This window comes from Lepidochelys kempii, chromosome 2 (assembly GCF_965140265.1).
Source record: "Lepidochelys kempii isolate rLepKem1 chromosome 2, rLepKem1.hap2, whole genome shotgun sequence".
NCBI classification, from domain to species: Eukaryota; Metazoa; Chordata; order Testudines; family Cheloniidae; genus Lepidochelys; species Lepidochelys kempii.
Window position 1 is genome coordinate 189771247 of NC_133257.1, and position 20806 is coordinate 189792052.

The 20806-nt window shown below is 36.9% G+C and overlaps 1 protein-coding gene across 3 annotated transcripts in view; it reads left to right on the forward strand.

Moving 5' to 3' along the window:
• LARS2 (leucyl-tRNA synthetase 2, mitochondrial) overlaps positions 1–20806 on the forward strand; it is a 110542-nt gene that overhangs the window by 68849 nt on the left and 20887 nt on the right. The window contains exons 10-16 of one of the 3 annotated variants that reach the window (XM_073333148.1): positions 1497–1601; positions 5516–5631; positions 6568–6851; positions 10330–10428; positions 13559–13696; positions 15738–15841; positions 16904–17086. In XM_073333148.1, coding sequence (XP_073189249.1) covers positions 1497–1601; positions 5516–5631; positions 6568–6851; positions 10330–10428; positions 13559–13696; positions 15738–15841; positions 16904–17086 — 1029 coding nt within the window. The remainder of the gene's footprint in view (positions 1–1496; positions 1602–5515; positions 5632–6567; positions 6852–10329; positions 10429–13558; positions 13697–15737; positions 15842–16903; positions 17087–20806) is intronic. The other 2 variants (XM_073333149.1, XM_073333150.1) reach the window with 2 other exon arrangements.

Genomic DNA, 20806 nt, shown 5'->3' on the forward strand with positions numbered 1-20806 from the left:
CTATTTCTTCTGCAAGATATCAGATTGACTGGAATTTATTAGGGCCGTCAAGTGATTAAAAAAATTAATTGTGATTTAGTTGTGCGATTAATCATGCTGTTAAACAACAATAGAATACCATTTATTTTGAATATTTTTGGATCTTTGCTACATTTTCAAATATATTCATTTCAGTTACAACACAGAATACAAAGTATACAGTGCTCACTTTATATTTATTTTTGATTGCAAATATTTGCACTGTAAAAAAACAAAAAAATTGTATTTTTCAATTTATCTCATACAAGTACTGTAGTGCAATCTCTTTACCATGAAAGTTGAACTTACAAATGTAGAATTATGTACAAAAAAAACTGCATTCAAAAATAAAACAGTGTAAAACATTAGCTCCTACAAGTCCACTCAGTCCTACTTCTTGGTCAGCCAATCACTCAAACAAACAAGGTTGTTTACAATTTGCAGGAGATAATGCTGCCTGCCTCTTGTTTACAATGTTACTTTCAGGTGACGTAAATAAGAAGCAGGCAGCTGTATCTCCCGTCAATGTAAACACACTTGTTTGTCTTAGCGATTGGCAGAATAACAAGTAGGACTGAGTGGACTTGTAGGCGCTAAAGTTTTACACTATTTTGTTTTTGAGTGCAGTTATATAACCAAAAAAAATCTGCATTTGTAAGTTACACTTTCACGATAAAGAGATTGCACTTCAGTATTTGTATGAGGTGAATTGAAAAATATTTTTTGTTTATCATTTTTATAGTGCATATATTTGTAATAAAAAATAATAATATAAAGTGAGCACTGTGCACTTTGTATTCTGTGTTGTAATTGAAATCAATATTTAAAATGTAGAAAAACATCCACAAAGATTTAATACATTTCAATTGGTATTCTATTGTTATAAGTGTGATTAATCATGATTAATTTTGTAAATCATGATTAATTTTTTTGAGTTAATCGCATGGGTTAACTGTGATTAATTGACAGCCCTAGAATTTATTATTTTAAAGGGACACTGTCAGCCAAAATAATGCTTTGGTCTGAAATTGTTGTACCTACTGTTGTTTCGAGAAATGTCTAAAATGAGTGACCCTGAAAGAAATTGCAGGAAAATAATGTATTTCACTTGGTTCACTTTGTACATTATCAGTTCTTTGCACATTCTCTGTTCCTCTGGTTCTACTGTATTTTGAGTTAATTTCTCTTATTTGTGGGGATCTTTCACATGCCATCAGGAAGCAGAAAAACAGTTTTTTAAATCACAAAATGTGGCAGCGGGACCTATAGAAGCTTTTAACAGCTTTAAATTCATATTTTGAAATTGACTAGATTCTAACTTGAGCCTCTCCCTTTAAATAAAGAAAGTACTTTGATTCAGTGAGTTACTTCATAAAAAATTAGGATGCAAAGCACAGAAATTTTCATGTTAATAAGTGAGATTCTTAGTACTGTTGGTGTCATATTTTAATTATTGTAATCTTTACGTGTATTTGCAGACTGTCTTACATCAGTGACAGCAGTGAATTTACTTACCAGACAGGAGGTTCCTGTAGTAATCTCTGCAAAATCAGATTTTGAGAACTATATTGATACTAAAATAGGTAAGTGACATTTAAAATACAAGAGCAACATTCAGGTTTTTCAGTTACTATTTTGGAATACCAGAACTGCTGCTGTAAACCTTTGAAGATAATGGCTGTCTTAGGGCCTTTAGAGGCCATATTCTTCTTAATTAAGGGAAAGAAAAGGTAGCTACGGAGAATTTGTTACAGGTCTGAATACAAAGAGACAGGGTAATATTTTTCTCTTTCATTACAATATATTATAAAAAATTAATAAAATTAAAAGCTGACTGTAGTGAGACCCCCAAGCTTGAAGACCTCCACATTTTCTCTTAAGAATTATAATACAAGACATGTGAATCTGAGTGTCTGTTTCTCACACATACCAAAACAGAACCACATCAATGTTTAATGTAAAAAATATTTGCCAAAGACCCAAACTCATAACAGTATAGTTTTGCTGTGCCTACATACAATAGAACCCCCCAAACAAGATAACTTAAAAATTGCCTTACTTCAATAATGTATCAAACCATCAATCCAAATTTGGCTTTATCTAGTTGTATTTGTTTTGATATCAATAAAATACAGAATGTACAGTAATTGTGTTTGATCATGGTCAGTACCATGAATGTACCATCCCCAGGGCTCTCAGCTCTGTCTTGCCTTGCTACTTCTCCTAGACTCTCTTCTGCTTTTTTCTTTGCACCTTGCTGCTTTTACGTCCTGGGAAGGATTAGCCTATGTGTGCTACCCTACCGGGCAGGACCAGGCTGGGTGGCACATGTGGAATATTAGCCCAAATGTGCAGCTTTCTGGAAAACAAGGGCCACTTCAGAGGTCTGATTGAACAAAAAATCAATAATAAAATACAGTGTTCCTTTTGGTGGGTTCTTTTTAAATCAGTTTTTAAGTTCATTATGTTCTCATAAACTGCTGAATTTTCTTAGAAATTCTTTAACAGAACAGTTATTAGAAAAAATGGATTGAATAAATCAAGTGATATGACTAGCCTACAAGCTGTGATAGTATGAGTTTCACAGCATGGGTTGGAACTCGTTAGCCCAATCATATAATAGACTGTATTATTATGCCCAGTTTAGAATCAGTAAAATGTAGGTGACTGATGTGAACTGTTAAAGTGAGAAAATTTTTTAGGTTGTTTTTACCTTCGTCTTATTTTCCTTCACAAAAAAATGTTTTAGATAGTCTTACAGAGCTGTAAAAGCTTAATACATGTTTGGAAGATGTATATGAACAAGTGTGGGGGAGGATATTGAGGAGGGAAGACAGAAGGGAACAAAACAAAGTGTGTCTTGGATCTTTTCAATTTCCTTGAGATTAAAAAAAACAAACAAAACATAGCTCAATTTGTCCTAAAAGTGTTTTTTAAAACCTTAAAGATTCCATTTATTGTCTTTCTCCTGTGTTTTCCGTCTTTCTCACTCAGTCAGTCAATGCCTTCCTTTTTGGTGTCCCCCTCTCAGCCTTTGCAAAGCCAGCCATGGTTACAAAGTCTTGTAAATTTTTAAAAAGAAAAGGAGTACTTGTGGCACCTTAGAGACTAACCAATTTATTTGAGCATAAACTTTCATGAGCTACAGCTCACTTCATCGGATGCATAATAAATTGGTTAGTCTCTAAGGTGCCACAAGTACTCCTTTTCTTTTTGCGAATACAGACGAACATGGCTGTTACTCTGAAACCTAACTTTTTAAAGGTATTCATCCTCTTCAAGATGTTTAGCAAACTTGGCTGTTTTATTTAGAGTCCAGATTTTCAAGAGTCTCCAAATTTGCACATTCAGAATTTTAGCACATACTTGTTTGTGTATGTATTGAGTTGCTTTGTACACACAAATTGCTTCAAACATAAAGTTTGAATGAATAAGTTATCTAAGGAAATTTCAAGATAAAGAAAGTCAATCTCCAGGCTGTTAATCTGGAGCTTTTTGTAAGAACTAAATTCAATAAAAAATTAGTTTAATAATATTGTCTGAGTATTGATCGGATATTTTGCTGCATCTTTATTAGTTTGGGTGTGGTATACCATCAGTATTAATATGACTTCCATATGTCATCTTCTTTATTGACTCCTAGTGATGATTTGGTATAATACAGTTCCTTTCAACATTTTTGTCAAGTAGTTCCACTTTAATCTCCAAGGAGTACGTAACTAATACGCCATTATATTTTTGGGAGCCAAAGTATATCAGAACTATTTCTGGAATAGGAGAAGCCAAATAATTGAGAATTCCTAATATTACTTTTGATGACAAGCCTTTATTTTGTTCACTGGCGTGTACTTTGGTCTTACGTATGCTGGATACCTCCCAGCTCTTCCCAGGAAATGCTGGATGCCAACTGTTGAGTTTTGATAAAGGACAGTGGCATTGTCCTCTTCTCTAAAGAAAAATAGACTAAAATGTGGGAGCTGCTTTCCTCTATTTGTGCAGCATATGGTAAAACCACCTGTGGTGGATTGAAGGGGGTTCTTAGTAAGATACCGATATACCATACTTTATTGAGGTTTAAGAATGGCAATAGGGAGCTTCTGCTGTGGAGTTTCATAGTGATTCCACATTTTGGTTTCCTTTTTGTTTGTTTGTTTTTTGTTTTGCATTAGTTATCTGCTTCTGTATTTCCATATATCGACACAGCTGAAATATTTAACACAATGGGCAGTTTTGTGGCTGAGTAAGGGTGTATGTTAAACAGTCTTTTGAATTCAAGTTTGTATTGTGATCATTCTAAGGTGGTTGGGGGGGGGGTGTGTTTGTTTTTTGCTTGTTTTGTTTTGAGAGCCTCTAGATCTGTAATGTCAAAAGTTGTTTCCAAGAATAGGAAGGAAAAAAGATAACCTGACATTTGGGTTGGTCAATAAATCTGCTGTTCTGGCTGATGGAGGCCAACCTAGTAATGCAAGCTTCTTTAAAAAATAGAACAAATGACCCCCCAAAATGAAAACAAACTAATGTAGAAAGATATACATCATCATGTTATATAGTATGTCAAACAACATATAATTAATATTTGAATATAAATATGTATGATAAAAATGGGGATTTCTTAGCTAACCCCCAGAATGCAATCCTTGTAGGTGAAACACAGCAGTTGCTGGACAGATTGCAGTCAGGCGGTAACATTGTGAACAAGGATTATTTTAAAATAATAAATCACTTTTTGATATTGGTAAGTTGCAGCAATAAAAAGAATTCTGTGGGGGTTAAAAAAGACTTATATTCAAAATGTGTGACTGTCCCAGGTAATAAGGCACAGTGGGAAAAGGTGTCATCGGTGGCCTTAAATATTCTGACGGAATGGCTTATTCTGACAGCAGTAAGAACTACTTTCTCTAGCTTTATTCTGAATGGAAGGTTGACATTACTCTGAATTGGAATTACTGGAGATGACTTTCTGATAGTAAATGACGAGATTTTAAAAAGAGGGGGCAGCAATGTTGAAGGACTTTGTCAAGTTAAGTCATTTTCTTTTTTAAAAAACGTTACCTTTATTTTTAGTAACACCTTCAGTTATTAAAATTGAAATTTTTTAAAACAACTAACTTAGTATGTATTTATGCTATTTGCTTAGCTTTTGCATTTCTCTCAATTTGGTAAATGAAAACAGATTAGTCAATTTCAGCTTTATTTTTAGTCAATTTCAGACCCAATCACTTTCAGGTTCTTCTGAGCTAGCACAGTGATAATGATTTTTGGGTTGTAAACACTATAAGATAATGTTTTGTTATAACTGTTGTCACTCAAATTTCACAATCGTGTTTTTATAAATTTTGTGAAATGTTGGCAAAATTTAACTTGCCAATGTCTTTTTAAAGCCATTGGAAAGAAGTAAATAAGTGCCAATAGATGAAAATATTTTCCTCAAAAAAATGACAAGGAGCAGCCAAGTTAGCCAGTTATGGAACTGATTTTTTCCCCCTTCCATGGATAGGAATTCCTAATACTAATCCAGAAGATGCTGCTGTCGCCCAGAATCTAGGTCTCTCTTTCTCTGAAGTCATTGAAACACTACCAGATGGTTTGGAGACCATAGTCAACTCCGGAGAGGTTGGTGCACTTGTACTGCATTTCTTTCTAAAGTACAGTGATAGTGCATACGAAAACCCACTACCTGGAAAATACCAAATATTTTGTTTTCAAGGCTTAGTCTTCAAAACTTTACATACATGAAAGAAGAAAAATGCTATAATAGTCTAAATTTTACAATAGAGAAGGAATAATAAATTCCGTCATGAAAATGTCTTGATGTTTTTTTCTGTTTTTCATTTACACATTTGTTCTTTTTTCAGGTTAAATGTTAATATATTAGTCCCCTTGGTTGTATTCACTGGAAATTATATTACAGGCTATTTGACAGCTTCATGGCTGTGTAAGGATGTAACTCTAAACTAACACTGAAGAGTTCTTGAGAGTCTGCAAGTATTAATCTGAGGAAGGGTGGATTGTTGTTCAGTAGGAGACAAGTTTTGTGTCTATCTAACTTGGGAGGGATATTGAGTGTTTAAAATATATGAAGAAGTGAAGTATAAAATCACCCAGAATGAATATGTGAGGGAAGGTCTGATTTACCACCTATACTCTTGCAATGTCTGCCTTGGAGTACTAATATACTGGATGCCTTGCAGTAAGGAGAATCCACCTTAACTGCAGATAACTGGCCAACAGAGGCCAGGAGTGCCGAACAAGCCCTTCCTCAGCAATGACCCATTCAGCCCATCAAGGGAGTGACCTTGATAGGCTTTCAAGGGAGACTTATCTAATCCTCATGACTAGAAGGTTGGTGACTGACATATGGGAAGCCTGGAAGATGAATGGGTGTGAAGCAGAAGACAAATGGGGAACCTTAAAAACGCTTGGAACCTCCGTCCCATCAGAGTTTGAGTGTTAGGTTTGTGTACAATGCATATGAAAAATAATATAATGGTGCCACTACAGCATTGTCAATAGTAGCATATATCAAATGTCTGTCTTTCTTTTTATCAGTTCACAGGCATGACTAGGCAGGAAGCTTTAAAAGCCCTAACCCAGCTGGCCAAAAATAAAGGAGTAGGTGGAGACCTAACAAGTGACAAGTTAAGAGATTGGTTAATATCGCGACAGCGGTACTGGGGAACACCTATTCCCATAATCCACTGCCAGACCTGTGGCACAGTCCCTGTGCCTTATGAGGATTTACCTGTGGAGTTGCCCAATATAACCTCCTTTACAGGAAAGGGAGCCTCCCCTCTAGAAACTGTCACAGAGTGGATGAACTGTTCATGTCCAAGGTGAGCAAATATTATATACTGTCCACTTGCTATAATTCTTCTTGTCGTAATATGGCCTGTTACTGTTTCTTAATATAAGCTCTTTTTCTGGATAAATACCTAGTGGAGGAAAAGTTGAGTGTTTTTAAGTTAGAGGAAAGAAAATGAGAAAAATAAAATAGTTTTTTCACCTTCTTCCTCTAGTTATTTATAGTACCGTTTACTTCATCGATTGCAAGATTTTTTTCTCTTTCAACAACAAAGTTAAAGCAAAGATTGTAGGGTATATTGAGTTTTCATTTGCTTTTGTTAAGGAAACTAACATATTGATCAATTAATTAACAAGTCCAACAACAGAGATAAGATGGTGCTATTGCAGTAGAATCTTATAAAGATTTACATGCCTGGTGCATTTTACATGTCAGCAAATAATTCAGGTTGAAGTAGTTAATAGGTGTATGCACTCATGGTTCAGATTTTGATCATACAGTTTGTTTCCCAGCTCTTTAAGAAGAAGCATGTAGTTCAGATTTAGAAAGATACAGATTCATTAGAGAAAGCAAGATGTCTCCAGAGCTGGTTGAGTATTGGGTACATTGGAGTTTGTGCTCAGCTTCTGCAGGGGGAGGGAAGAGAACCCGAGGAATCCCTGAGAGAAACCCTTTCCTTTCCAGGCATATAGTGAAACCCTGCTGTCAGCAGAGCTGGTCCAGCAAGCAGGGCATTGTCAGGCTATCGAGCAGGGCATTGTCAGGCTGTCATGCAGGAGAACCAGGGACATAAAGTGACGTTAAGGCTCTCTTCATAGCACAGAAACTGTAAATCTCTTACTTTGGAAGGTTAGAATATTAGCGTGATTCTCATTTGTAATTAGGTGGCTTACACAGGGCAGTTCTGTGGCTCACTGGAAACATGTTTGACTTGTTAATGATATACATTTTAAGTAAAAGAAAGACATACATCTACATATTTCTGCAAAGAAAATGTCATTTCAGGTAGGCTTTTTTAAACACTGCACAGTAACTTCTTAAGGAGTATGGATATTTCAAGGCAGTCTGACTAGATGAATTGTAATATTGAAGTAATGCTCTCAGCAATGTCTTCTAGTCTGAAATCCTTGACTCCTACTGAAATCTTTGTTGCTTGCACTCCAGGCTTTCCACTGATATAAATGTTGAAATGCATTTGTTGTGAAGAGGGAACACTAGTTCTGATCTCCTCTAGACTGTATACTCCATCTACATGCAGAATTTAATAGCTGGGATTAGGTGGATTAACAGGATGAATAGAGATGGGAAGCCGAGGTGGCTGTGGTTGTGGGCATACAGATGTGGAGTTCTGAAACTGTAACCAATCATGAGTGGAAGGCTGTGCATAATGACTTCACAGTAGTTAAGAATTATTCAGTGAATATGCAAATACCTGCTGTCTGCATCGCTAGCTGTAGGCTATCAGTAGCCAGAGTATAGTGGCTTGCATGCTGTCACTATGTTAAGAACATAAGAAGGCCAAACTGGGTCAGACCAATGGTCCATCTAGCCCAGTATCCTGTCGTCCGATAGCCAAATGCTTCAGAGGAATGAATAGAACAGGGAAACTTACCTAGTGATCCATCTTCTGTCATCCATTCCCAGCTTCTGGCCATCAGAGGTTTAGGGACACCCAGAGCTTGGGGTTGTGTCCCTGACCATCTTGGCTAATAACCATTGGGTGACCGGTCCTCCATAAACTTATTTAGTTAATGAGCTGTAGCCAACTAGGGTGCAGGGAATTGCATAACTGTTATGTAAAGTATCCCAGAAGTTGATAGGCTGAGACAATTCTGTTATAGTATAATACAATATTTATTTATTTTGTGATAAATATATTATCCTAGTCTCTGGGCACACGTGCAGTATTTAATATAATTGACTCTTTAAACTAAAAAGTCAACTAGAAACAAGATGCCTCCACTGCGGTTATCCCCTACAAGTAAAAGCTTGTTAAAAGAGATGGGCCTTGCACAGAGATCAGACTGGAGAGAAAATAAGTGGTGGTACTTCCCTAAGCTGTGCCTGCCACCCAAGCTCACTTACTCATGTTGCCAGAATGAGGCACCACTCAGGGTGAATTATACAGATATTCGTGTAATTGCCTCTCTGCTGTCTTATTTGTTTTGCTCAGTTAAAAATGAGTTGACAATGAATTATCATTGGTTTCAGAATTAGCATCCTGTTGAGATGAATGTTTGACTGTTTGCAAACTCAGGCAGATGTGATTGTATCAACTCACATTTGGTTCACATTTTGAAAGTTAACTCCACAGTTGTAAAGGCTAGAGACTTCTTTAATGGAAGTTTAGATTCTGGAGCATGAGATAGCAGTAACCAAGTGAAAATTCTGCGCTGCTAACCTGACACCACCACAGCAATCCAACCCCTTGCCTTGCACCGTGCATTTCAGGGTAGCAAACTTGGTTTAAGTCATCTGAGAAAGGAGAGGAAAGGTTTTCTATTAATCTCACTCAAACATAAGTCCTCTGATACTTACCTGTAAATACATGCAGCTCACATGCCTCAGGTGACCAGAAATACTGTAGCAAATACGCAGCGAGAGAGGTGGTGTCTTAGGTAGTCAGGACCCAAGTCACATAAAGGCTTTATAGACCAAAGACTCACCACACAGAGCAGTGACTAGGAAGCCAATGTTGCTGTTGAAGAGCTTGTTTAATATGCTGTCTATGGTTTACACTATCAAGCAGGCAGGCAGACTTGTGCTGTGCTAGCTAAAGCTTCCAAGCACAGTAACAGATTAAAGTTACAATTTTGTACGTGTTAAACAGCCAGTTGACATTCTTTGTGTTATATGTAGTGCACACAGGTTTGCAGCAGGTTGCAAAATTTCATTTGTATTATAAATTTATAATCATTTTTAGCAGATACATTCTTAAATACTGAGTAGTTGCAATAAATGCAAACACAGTTTTAAAAAAGTTTCCTCCTGCTGTTCATTTCCATAAGTAAATTATTTCTATTCATGGCGGAAGGAAAAATTGTTCCAGCTTTTAACTTCTCATTTTGAATCTGTTTTAGTCTGTACCTTCAATATACTACCTAGCTAATATTGATTTGTTCTAGCAGTAATCATGAATTAAAATATTACAATGACTGAGAAAGGCTTGATCCTTCTCAATGAAAACTGGAATTAAACTAAATTTGTTTTTCCTGGGAATAAGTGGAAATAATCAGGAAAAACAGACCATTTTATAAAACCAGAACCAGTGAAATGCAGTCTACCATACTCTTTTTCTACTGGAAGTGGTCATAAATGATTTATCTGATAGTACCAGACGAATGTGCTAGTTTTTGAGTATCTTTCTACCCTTCTATTTAATGGCAAAATACTTTTTCCTTTCTCTTGGACTTTCATAGGATTTGTTTTATTTCTTCAAGATGTGAAAAAAATCAGCATGTGATTTTTTTTTTCATCTAGGAGTGCTGAGAAATTTTTCTATTCCCCAGGTGCAAAGGACCTGCAAAGAGGGAAACAGACACCATGGATACATTTGTTGATTCATCTTGGTATTACTTGAGATACACTGATCCTCATAACTCTGATAGGTAAGGCATCCAAGCAGGTTGCAAGCAGGCCCATGGTCATATGGGTGTTCATGTAACCTGGACCTTTTTTACATAGCAGAAGTAGAAAGAAAAGAAAAAACAAACAGCCAGATACTCTAGTAGTTCTACCGTCTGCTGGGTGCAGCAGGATGGGAGACTGTCTGGGAACCTCTTTATGAGTTCCTGATTCTCTGCATGCTGACTGGCCCTATTCAGGTTAGAGTAGCCTTGGGAGCTGTTCTGAACTATGGAATAAGGCTATCAGCCCCTAACGGGACATGAAAGGGCTGAGACTGCAAACTCAGCTGGTGATCCACAGCTTTTACTCCTTATGCTGATTGCGTCCTCTCCAGCAGTAGACAAGTCTCTTATGTGTAGGGACATAAGGTGCTTTTCCGTCAACTAAGGCAGAAACAGCCAGTGTAACTTCTGTACTGTGGACAAAGCCTTTAATTTTCTCTTTGTTGTCACTGGTGTGCTTACATTCTGCCACTATCTTAAGAATATAGCTAACTGGCTTCTTCTGGGATTTATAGCAACACATTCAGCTGGCAAGAGCTGATGGAGAAGGAAAGAAGTGAGGAATCAAGCAATTTCCCCCAGAGACCAAAATTAAGAAAACCACCAATCTGTGCTAGCCAGAGTCGTGCTAATTTAGGTCCAGAGCTTAAATAAAGTATCATCATAGTGGCCTATTGCCATGTTACTACTTCAGTTAAATACAGTATTACAAAAGGAAACACTAGATATGCTATGCATTAATGACTATAAAATAGGGCAGCGTGAGAGATAGACAAAGTTATTTATCTGTTTACTTACTCCATCTTCTATAATGCTAGCAAAGCTGATTGTGCCCTGGAGGTTCTGTCACACCCAGCATTATAGCAGGCTGCACAAAGGCTGACTCAACAGTCCAAAATGTATTTTCTATACACTGTTCAGATTAGATTGCTGTCTGCAGTTGCTGGACAGCCAGCCTATGATTACTGTCTCTCGAATATTTTATGAGCCGTTCTGTAGGCAAAAGGCTAGCCATAAATTAGATAAGAAGTATCACTGTTTGGGTTACTAAGTCTTCACACAGATATATACGGAAAGCATCTGATAGAATGGCTTCAGTGTGTCCAGCGAATTGTAGTACAGTATGTGATGATCCTGTGATAGGCAAACCCGGCTGTTGGGATCTGTCTCGTTTTACATGCCAAGGTTTCTGATTTAGACTCTGACCTCCATGGGGTACGGGAGAGACACATTTTGTTAAAAATTGTTGTCTACTTTAAATAATAATAATAATAAAAAAAAGACCTGGTCAGTGGGTCTTTTTCTAAGACAAACTCAATCATTAAAACCATTTACACGTTTGTTTTGGTTAGGTGATTTTTATCTGACATGAGATACAAAGACATCCACTTGCTTCTCGTGGTGGGGGAGGAAAAGGAGTTGTTGAAGAGTTTTGGTTATAAAGACTTGGGGATATGAAGAGGGTTCCATTTATTGGTCTTAGTTGTCTTTCTCTGACAGGTGGTGCTTGTGCCCTGAGCTCAGTCTGGGTGTATATTGATATACCATTAATTAACATCTTTGGAATAAATTAATTAAATTATAGAAATAATATATTTTAAATAGAACTGGACCCAAAACAACATTCTGAACAGGATTAATAGCTCAAACTAAGGCCTTGACTACACATGAACTTTAACTGGTTTAGTTAAACCGGTGCAACCCCCTTCGTGGACACTCTCATTTCTCTTCAGCTTAACCGTGTTCTCAGTGGACATGAATTAAATTGAAATAAGCCTGATTTATACTGAAATAAGAGTGCACACTTAGCATTTTGCACAGGTTTAACTAAATCAGTTAAAATCATATCTTTAGGCCAGGTCTGTGCTATACAAAGTTTTATCAGCATAGCTGTGTCAGTCAGAGGTGTGAAAAAACCGTACCACCCTAGCCAATGTAGCTATGATGTGACAAAAACCCCAGTGTAGATGCAGCTGTGCCAACAGTAGAGTGTTTCTGTCAGCAGAGCTAATATCATTCCGGGAGGTGGTGTTACTATGCCAATGGAAAACTTCCTCTGTTGGCATCTGCTGCGTCTACACCAGGGGGCTATGCAGATATAACTGTACACCCAACACATTTGTAGTTTAGATAAGGCCTGAGTTAAACAACATGTAGGCAAGCCCTTATTTTTATTCGTAAAACTCCAAACATCAAATCTGGACACAATGAACTTAAGAAAAGCTCAGATCTGCCTTTTGAAACTTTATGTACTACGGTGTTGAGATTTGGGTTTGTGACTAGTTACATTATAGACATGTGAAGTCTGATCCAGGGTTTTATTCCAGTCTCATCTCTAACTAAGGAAGCATAACTAATGTATAACACAATAAAATCACAGTTTTGATACAAGTTGGTACATTTGCTAAAGAGTGGGACTATAAAACGTGCCCTGAAGAGACATCGTTATTTGAAGTGATGTAAACCAAAACAGTATCTTTGAGATTTCAGTTTACGATGCCCTAAATGAATATTCTGAATATGCTTTTTAAACACTTTAATAAATGTCATGCTGCCCTCTAATGGTGGCAACACAAACCTTCAATTTTAAATAAATAAATGAAATCATTCCGATATATTTTAAATTGGTTTATTGTTATATATTTTGGAGAGTAATATATAGCCATGTATATAAATTTTTATATATTTTCCCCCACAAAATATCAATTTGTAACTACAAAAGACTAGAACAGATAACCACAACCGAGTTATGAAAGTTCCATAGAAATCAGGCAAATATTTCCATAGCATTGTTTTAGTTTTAGGTGATACATGTGAAGTCATAGTCATACATCTAAGATATTATATGTAAATCATATTCTAGTGGATCTTTCTCTATAGCTTTTAAAAATTCTCACACAGATTTCTGCAATTTAATCAAGTCAAACATTGCTTTTTAAAAATAAGGAATTAAGCCAAAAGCAAAATTAATAGAATGTAATTTAAGATGCACATGCAGCTCACAGTGAACACCTATTTCCAGTCAAGTCTTATTGGAGCTGTTCCAGTAAAGCTGTTTTTTCCTTTTGCTTTATACTTAATGTATACTTTCTGTTACTTTGTGTTTTAGGCCCTTTAATAAAGCCTTGGCCGACTACTGGATGCCTGTGGATTTGTACATTGGGGGAAAGGAGCATGCAGTTATGCATTTATACTATGCTAGATTCTTGAGCCATTTTTGCTATGATCAAAAGATGACCAAACACAAGTAAGCATTATTAGATTTCTATGAAAAATAATTCAAGCATCAGTCGCAGACTGCATCTGGCACCCACAGGCATCAATGAAATTTTATAGAGCTAGAAGAAGCTGAGGTACCAATATTATTTTCAATGGTATATTTTACATTTCATTCTCTGAGCCTGAATTTTCTTCCTTCTCAAGTTTAGCTAAATGATCAGTTTCTTACAGTCTGTATTGCATTTGTTGTTTGTGTACATATATGTCTCGTGAATATTCACTGGCTCAGGGCACTAGTAGTAAAAGTTTGCCTTAGGCCCTCATCCTGCAGAGAATTACACACGTTTAACTTTATGCACTGTGAGTAGAGCCATTAATTTGATCATGCTTAACTTTATGCACTGTGACTAGTCTCATTAATTTAAATGTAACTATTTATTAGTATTCATTGTGGAGAGTTAAGCACTTGCATAAGTCTTTGCAGGATTGGGGATAAAAGTATAAAATAGTTCCGGATAATGTAGTATTCTGCCTAAATCCTTTGGAAATGTTTTTGTTTTTTAAATCAAAGGAACTATTTTTACCTGATAGCAATTTTAAATTGTATTTCCTTTAACCAGCAGATGGAGTCATCCCAACATTGTTCCTAGAGTGAAACCCTTTTGAGCAACAGGAGAAATTCAGGTTTCAGAGTAGCAGCCGTGTTAGTCTGTATCAGCAGAAAGAACGAGGAGTACTTGTGGCACCTTAGAGACTAACAAATTTATTTGAGCATAAGCTTTCATGAGCTACAACTCCATCGAAATTCAGTACTGATTTGCATTTGTTTATAAGCACTGCCTTCTCCCCCAGATCCTTTCACAAGGATGAGCATTTCTGATTTTGGGCATTTCTCCGTCCTCCTGAAGTCTCCCACTACACTCAAATATGTTTCCTTTTTTCTTTTTCCCCGTATATGGTAAAGTATTTTGTACTACATCTTTGAACCTCTCGCCCTGTAAACAAACTGCAAATGCACATTCCTACATTTAACTTTTATCAACATGGCCTGAACTAACACTGTGTCATGAAAAGACAAGCGTTCCCTGAAATATTACTTCCAGTTGAGACAGTTACCCAGGGTTTGATGCTCTGATTATTTAGTTAATGTTCCCATATTTGGTAAAATATGGTAGTTATTTAAATGTCTGTTTTAAATTAAAAAGAAAGGCATACATATTGGGGGAGAAAATTAATTATTTCATTTTTCACCTTTTTGTAATTTTTTTTAACTGTTTTAATTGATGGTCTGGGAGGACTTGCTCTCCTGAAATAAAGAGCAAAGATTCTTGAACTCTCATCTTATGATTAGCTTGGAAAACAATTATTTTAGGATTAGATCACATCTTTTTTTAAGATGTTCTCTTGTTCTTATGATGGCAGAATCTGGTTGCAGCTTTTGCACTTTAAGTGCCTTTAATTTATTGAAGGCAATTGAGTTTGTCAGGTGGGCTATGAAATACAACTTGGAAAGTGCTCATAAAGACACTCAGTGTTATTCTGTTAAATTAGGTAGTTGTCAAAACCAAGGTTAATAGTAGGGGTTATGTAACTAACATGTAGAGGTTTCTAAGTTTACCCTTATCCCACATGTGCCTACTGTGGGATTCTTGTACCTTCCTCTGAGCTGACTGGTGCTGGCGACTGCCAGAAATACAACACTGGACTCTCTCTGATCCACTATGGTAAATCCTATGTTCCTGTGCTGTGGGAACACTCAGAAAGAGGACCTAGGTTTGTAAAAGAGAAGGCATTTGTTCAAACATGAATATTTGAGTGACAGAAAAATGGATGCAGAAAGTGACTGATCAGATCGCTTTATTCATAAATATCCTCCCCACCCCCACAATTAAAGTTTCTCTTTAAAATATCCTTTGACTTTTGCAGGTGACAACTGTTTCAGTTGTCAGTGTGACATTCTTCTTTCATTAAATAATTGTCTAACTAAGTTCAGCCTCTAAAGCTTACTGTAAAATGTGCTTTTGACAGCTATTTTCAACAGACAGGTTTCCTTTTCCTTTCATCCTCAGGGAGCCTTTTTATAAACTCTTGGTTCAAGGTCTTATCAAGAGTCAGACATACAAACTAACAACAACAAGCCAATATCTGAAGAGAGAGGAAATTGATCTCACTGGTAAGAGACCGTATGGGATGACCAGCACAGGTGCATCCAGAAAAGTCAAGGGCTAGTTCAGTGAAAAAGGATGTACAAGTCATAGTGTATGGAAAATTCATCAGTGAGGAGTGAATTCTTGTAATCATTAAACCGGAGATTGACTTTTGTGTGTGTTCTGGACTCACATGCTTAATGCTGAATACACATACAGAGAAAATACTACTCCATTGCCTGTAACCATTATCAAACACAGTATTTCTGCTATATTTGTTTTTACTTAAGTCTGGTCTATGTCCAAAAATGACTAAAAGTGAGTATCTTATGGAGGCCATTCACTAGCCCATGTGAAAGGAGTCCATTCATAGTACACTGATGACTGCATTACAAAACCATTAGCAGAGTCGACACCATTGTTGGCAATCTGAACAGATAAGATCTAGACAGAATGGGCATAGAATGAACTTCTCTCCAATGCTTACATACGATCCTTGCAAAGCAGTTTAAGAACATATACATTTGCTACTGCCTGTGCTATACTTGTACTTTGTATAAAAGACAGAATTTGTGTGCATTAGGGAAATCTGCATTGGTGTAGATGTACACCAGTGCAAACTCCCCATGTAGATTGATAAAGTGGTGCTTGCAGCGATGTGATTTATCCTAGCTGAAACCTGCAAACTTGCTGTCTATAAACATCCAAAGATGGAATCAAGGTAAATTTGCTCCAGTGCAAGTGGCATATTACACCAGTACAACACATCTGCGGAGGAGGTTTGCATTGAGATAGCTACACTAATGCAAAAATCCTGATGCATTAGATTTAGCTTCCATTAATACTGGATTTAGCTTTATAAAACGGAAGAAATTTTCTCCTGTGTGATGGAAACTTTATAATGTTACTTCAGTAAAGAGATGAAAGTAAAAAAGTTTTTTGTCTTACTCTCATAATTTGTTTTTTTTTTCTTTCAGTTATATGAGGTTATCAGAGAAGGGATTAGAAATAACCTAGTATTAAGTTCTGCTGCTTCAGATGTTTGTAGAACCAAATTAGTTATTATTGTATATGTTCTATATATTTAGGGACTGAACCAGTTCACATAAAAACCAAAGAGAAGCTGCAGGTTACATGGGAAAAAATGAGTAAATCCAAGCATAATGGGATAGATCCTGAGGAATTAGTAGAGCAGTATGGCATTGACACTATGCGACTGTATATTCTGTTTGCCGCCCCTCCAGAACAAGACATCTTGTGGGATGCAAAAAGTAAGTCAAGTTGTTTGGATTCTTTCCTCCTCTTGGTTTATTTCTGTTTGAAATACAGTTTGCTGTTTGGGATTTGGAGAATTGAATGTGAACAGCTGATGTAATAAGAAGATTACATTGGCTGTCTTTCTAAAACGGGACCTTTGTTGGGATAAAAGATACTTTTGTTAGTTATGTATGTATTTAACATTAATAATAGGAACATAGGTGGACCTCTGGTCTCATATGCTGGGTCGCATTCCTCTCTCTCAGAGTGACGAGTACCAGATGCTTCAGAGGACATTGCAGTCTTCCCTTGGTTAGTGGCTGGTTTAAGTCCTAAAGCATGAGGGTTTATATTACTTCTCAGTAATATTATCCTACCTCATATAATTATAGATGTTCTCAATATCTATAGAAATGTCTAATCCTTTTCTGAATCCTGGTAAACTATTGGCTTCAATATTTGGTAGCAGTGAATTCCACAAGTTATTCATGCCATGTTTTGAAAAAGTATTCCTTTTAATCATCCTTACATATTTTGCCTTCAGTTTCACTAATTGTTCCCTGTTCTTCTCTTATGGGAGCAGGTAAATAGGACCATCTGATTGACCTCTCTAGGAGTCATTAATTTCTGATAATGGGTTCTTCAGACTTTCACATATAATCAACAATTAGATTAGGTCATTCTGTTCCAGGCTTCATATTGAAAAGACTGTTTTACATTGGGAAGGTTTCTACAGAACTGAAGAATCTTTTCTATAAAGGGTGTTCCAACATGAGGCTACTGCATAGGATCTGAGGCAATATTAAGGATGATGTTCCTATGTTAAAAGAATTTTGATGTGGTTCTATAATTTCTTCAGTAGTAATGATAGCCTCTGCCTCAGGCTTTTTATCAGAGGCTAGAAATGATAAGTGTTTAGATGTATGCACTTGCTGTAGTGCCATCTGAGGAAAATCTTAAGTTTTTGCTCCTTGATAGTCTACCCAGGAAGAAATAGGAAGTAGTGCAGCAAAACTAGATAGGAAACTTTACATACATCTCTCTGAGACCTTGAATGGTCCCTTAGAATATGTGTTAACAGCTTATGCTAAACTATCTGTTTGACCTTGTATTTAGCTGTGACACTCTGAGTACCTTTCCTAGACCTGAGGAAGAGTTCTGTGTAGCTCAAAAGCTTGTGTCTCACCAGCAGAAGTTGGTCTAATAAAAAATATTACCTCACCAATTTTGTCTCTCTAATATCCTGGGATAAGACACGGCTACACCACTGCATGCATACATCTCGGTAAGGAAGTTGAAAGCAAGGATCTACAACAATATAGCCTCTTCGCTGCACACTAGAATATTAGTCTTAAGTAGAAAAAAGCCTGCAGAAATGTTCTATTATTATGAGGATATTCTGTACACTGTGGGAAATGGAAGCAGAGAGAAAAAACCAGGCAACCTTTTATCAGTCTTTTCCTTCTGTTTTAGCTTATTTGAACTATGATCTTTGGAGCTTATGAAAATAGTGATGCCACAGAGCTAGGCTACATGTCCACTTCGTAAATTGAGAACTATTTTTAAGAAGCTAATTTTGCAAGACAGTGTTAATTAGGCTACAGACTTGTTTAGGAAGCACCTCTCTCCTTTCTTCCCTTACAAACCTCTTAAAAGCTAAGATCAGGTGTGTGTAAAAAAATACCTCATGTTGTATTAATTTCTTTATAAACAGTAAGAGGGTGCACAGCCCCAGTCTCTGAATCTCTCTTCTTACCAGTGACTTAAAAAGCAGCTATTTTAAGATTAGGTCACTTCCTCCTTTTTAATATAGTCTCTCTTGTTTTCATGACGGGAGAATCCATTTGGAGCTTTAAGCTGCTTTCATTTATTGTAGACATTTATGCAACACAGCTTGTCAAACGGGTTCTGAATACCATTTGAAACATGCTGATAAAGACACTTAGATTGTATACTGTTGAGTTGCATAACTGATGAAACTAGGATAAATAATGGGTCCTACAAGCATACAAAACATATACAAGTGTCTGTCTAGTTTCACCCCTTAAATATGACTTGCTTATGGGGCTCTGCCTTTTCTAAATGAACATGCAGCCCCAATGCAGTCTTAATTTTAATTTCTGTTTTCTGTCTGCATTGCTTCATAATATTTGGTGTACACAGGAAAATGCATGCATTTTAAAGCAACTTTCTCATCACGCAGGACTTCAATAAAACATCTAAGTACATTGTTTTAAAAAATCAATGTTTTTAAATGATTTGTTCTACCTCTTCGTTCTTTGTTTGATCAGCATCTTATAGTGCAGCCTATACCAACTACTGTTCAGGCTAGTCTGTATCCTTACCTTTTTTATTCACTCTGTACCAAACTGTGATACAGGTGGTGGGGAGGAGTAGCTCCCTTTGATGGACATCCAGCCAGTTAGCTGTCAAATCGCGCTTGGTGTAAAGGGTTAACAAGCCCACAGGTAAAAGAAAAGAAGTAGACACCTGACCAAAAGAGCCAATGGGAAGGTAGAACTTTTTAAAATTGGGAAAGAAACTTTCCTTTTGTCTGTTGTTCTCTGGGCGGCAGGGACAGAGCAGCAATGCTATAAGCAGGAATGCTGTGTAAGGCTTGAACAGGTACGAAAAAGTATTTTCCATACCTAGAAGAAATAATTTGGATAGGGAATGTTTAGCTCGACGCTATCAGGTTCATTTCTTATTTTGGCTTGTGGATCTCCTCTGTGCTAACCTAAGATGCTTTTATTTGCTTGTAAGCTTTAAGCTGAACCCCCAAGAAAGCTATTTTGGGTGCTTGATTTTTGGAATTGCTCTTTTAAAATCAAGCAAAAGACTAAATTCCAGATGTATTTTCTTTTTGTTTGTTTGTTTTTAAAATTTTTTACCTTTTTTAAGAACAGGATTGGATTTTTGGTGTCCTGAGAGGTTTGTGCATGTTGTTTGATTAGCTGGTAGCCACAGCTAATTTCCTTTGTTTTGTTTTTTTTCTCAACTCTTCCCCGGAAGAGGGGGGTGTGTAAAAGGGCTTGAGGGTACTCCACAAGGAGGAATTTCCAAGTGCTCCTTCCTGGGTTTAAAGGGTTTGGGTTTTTTTGCATTTCGGTGGTGGCAGTGATTACCAAGCCAAGGTCAGAGAAAAGCTGTAACCTTGGGAGTGTAATACAAGCCTGGAGTGGCAAGTATTAATTTTTAAAATCCTTGCGGGCCCCCACTTCTGCACTCGGAGTGACAGAGTGGGTATTCACCCTTGACATGGTGGTTCCATCCCTGAAGCCAAAGAACAACAGACAAAGGGAAAGTTTCTTTCCCAATTTTAAGAAGTTCTACCTTCTCATTCGCTCTTTTGGTCAGGTGCCCACTCCTTTTCTTTTACCTGTGGGTTTGTTAACGCTTTACAGGTAAAGCAAGCAGAGAACAGACCAAGAGGGATTTCACAGCTAATTGGCTGGCTGGGTGTCCATCAAAGGGAGCTACTTCCCCTCCCCATCCCCCCACCCCCCCCATATATCACACAAACTAGCACATTTCTAACAAACTTTTGGGGGTGGGATTGATAACATTTTTATGTTAGATTCCTATCACGATCCTTTCCTGAAAGCACAAGACTGAGAGTCAAAGGGTTCTATTCTCACCTCTCATGGATTCTCTTGCCCTTGCTAACATTTAGTAGTTCCTTACTCTGTGAGTAATCTTATTGAAATCAGGCTCTAAGTGAGTCATCCAGTGTT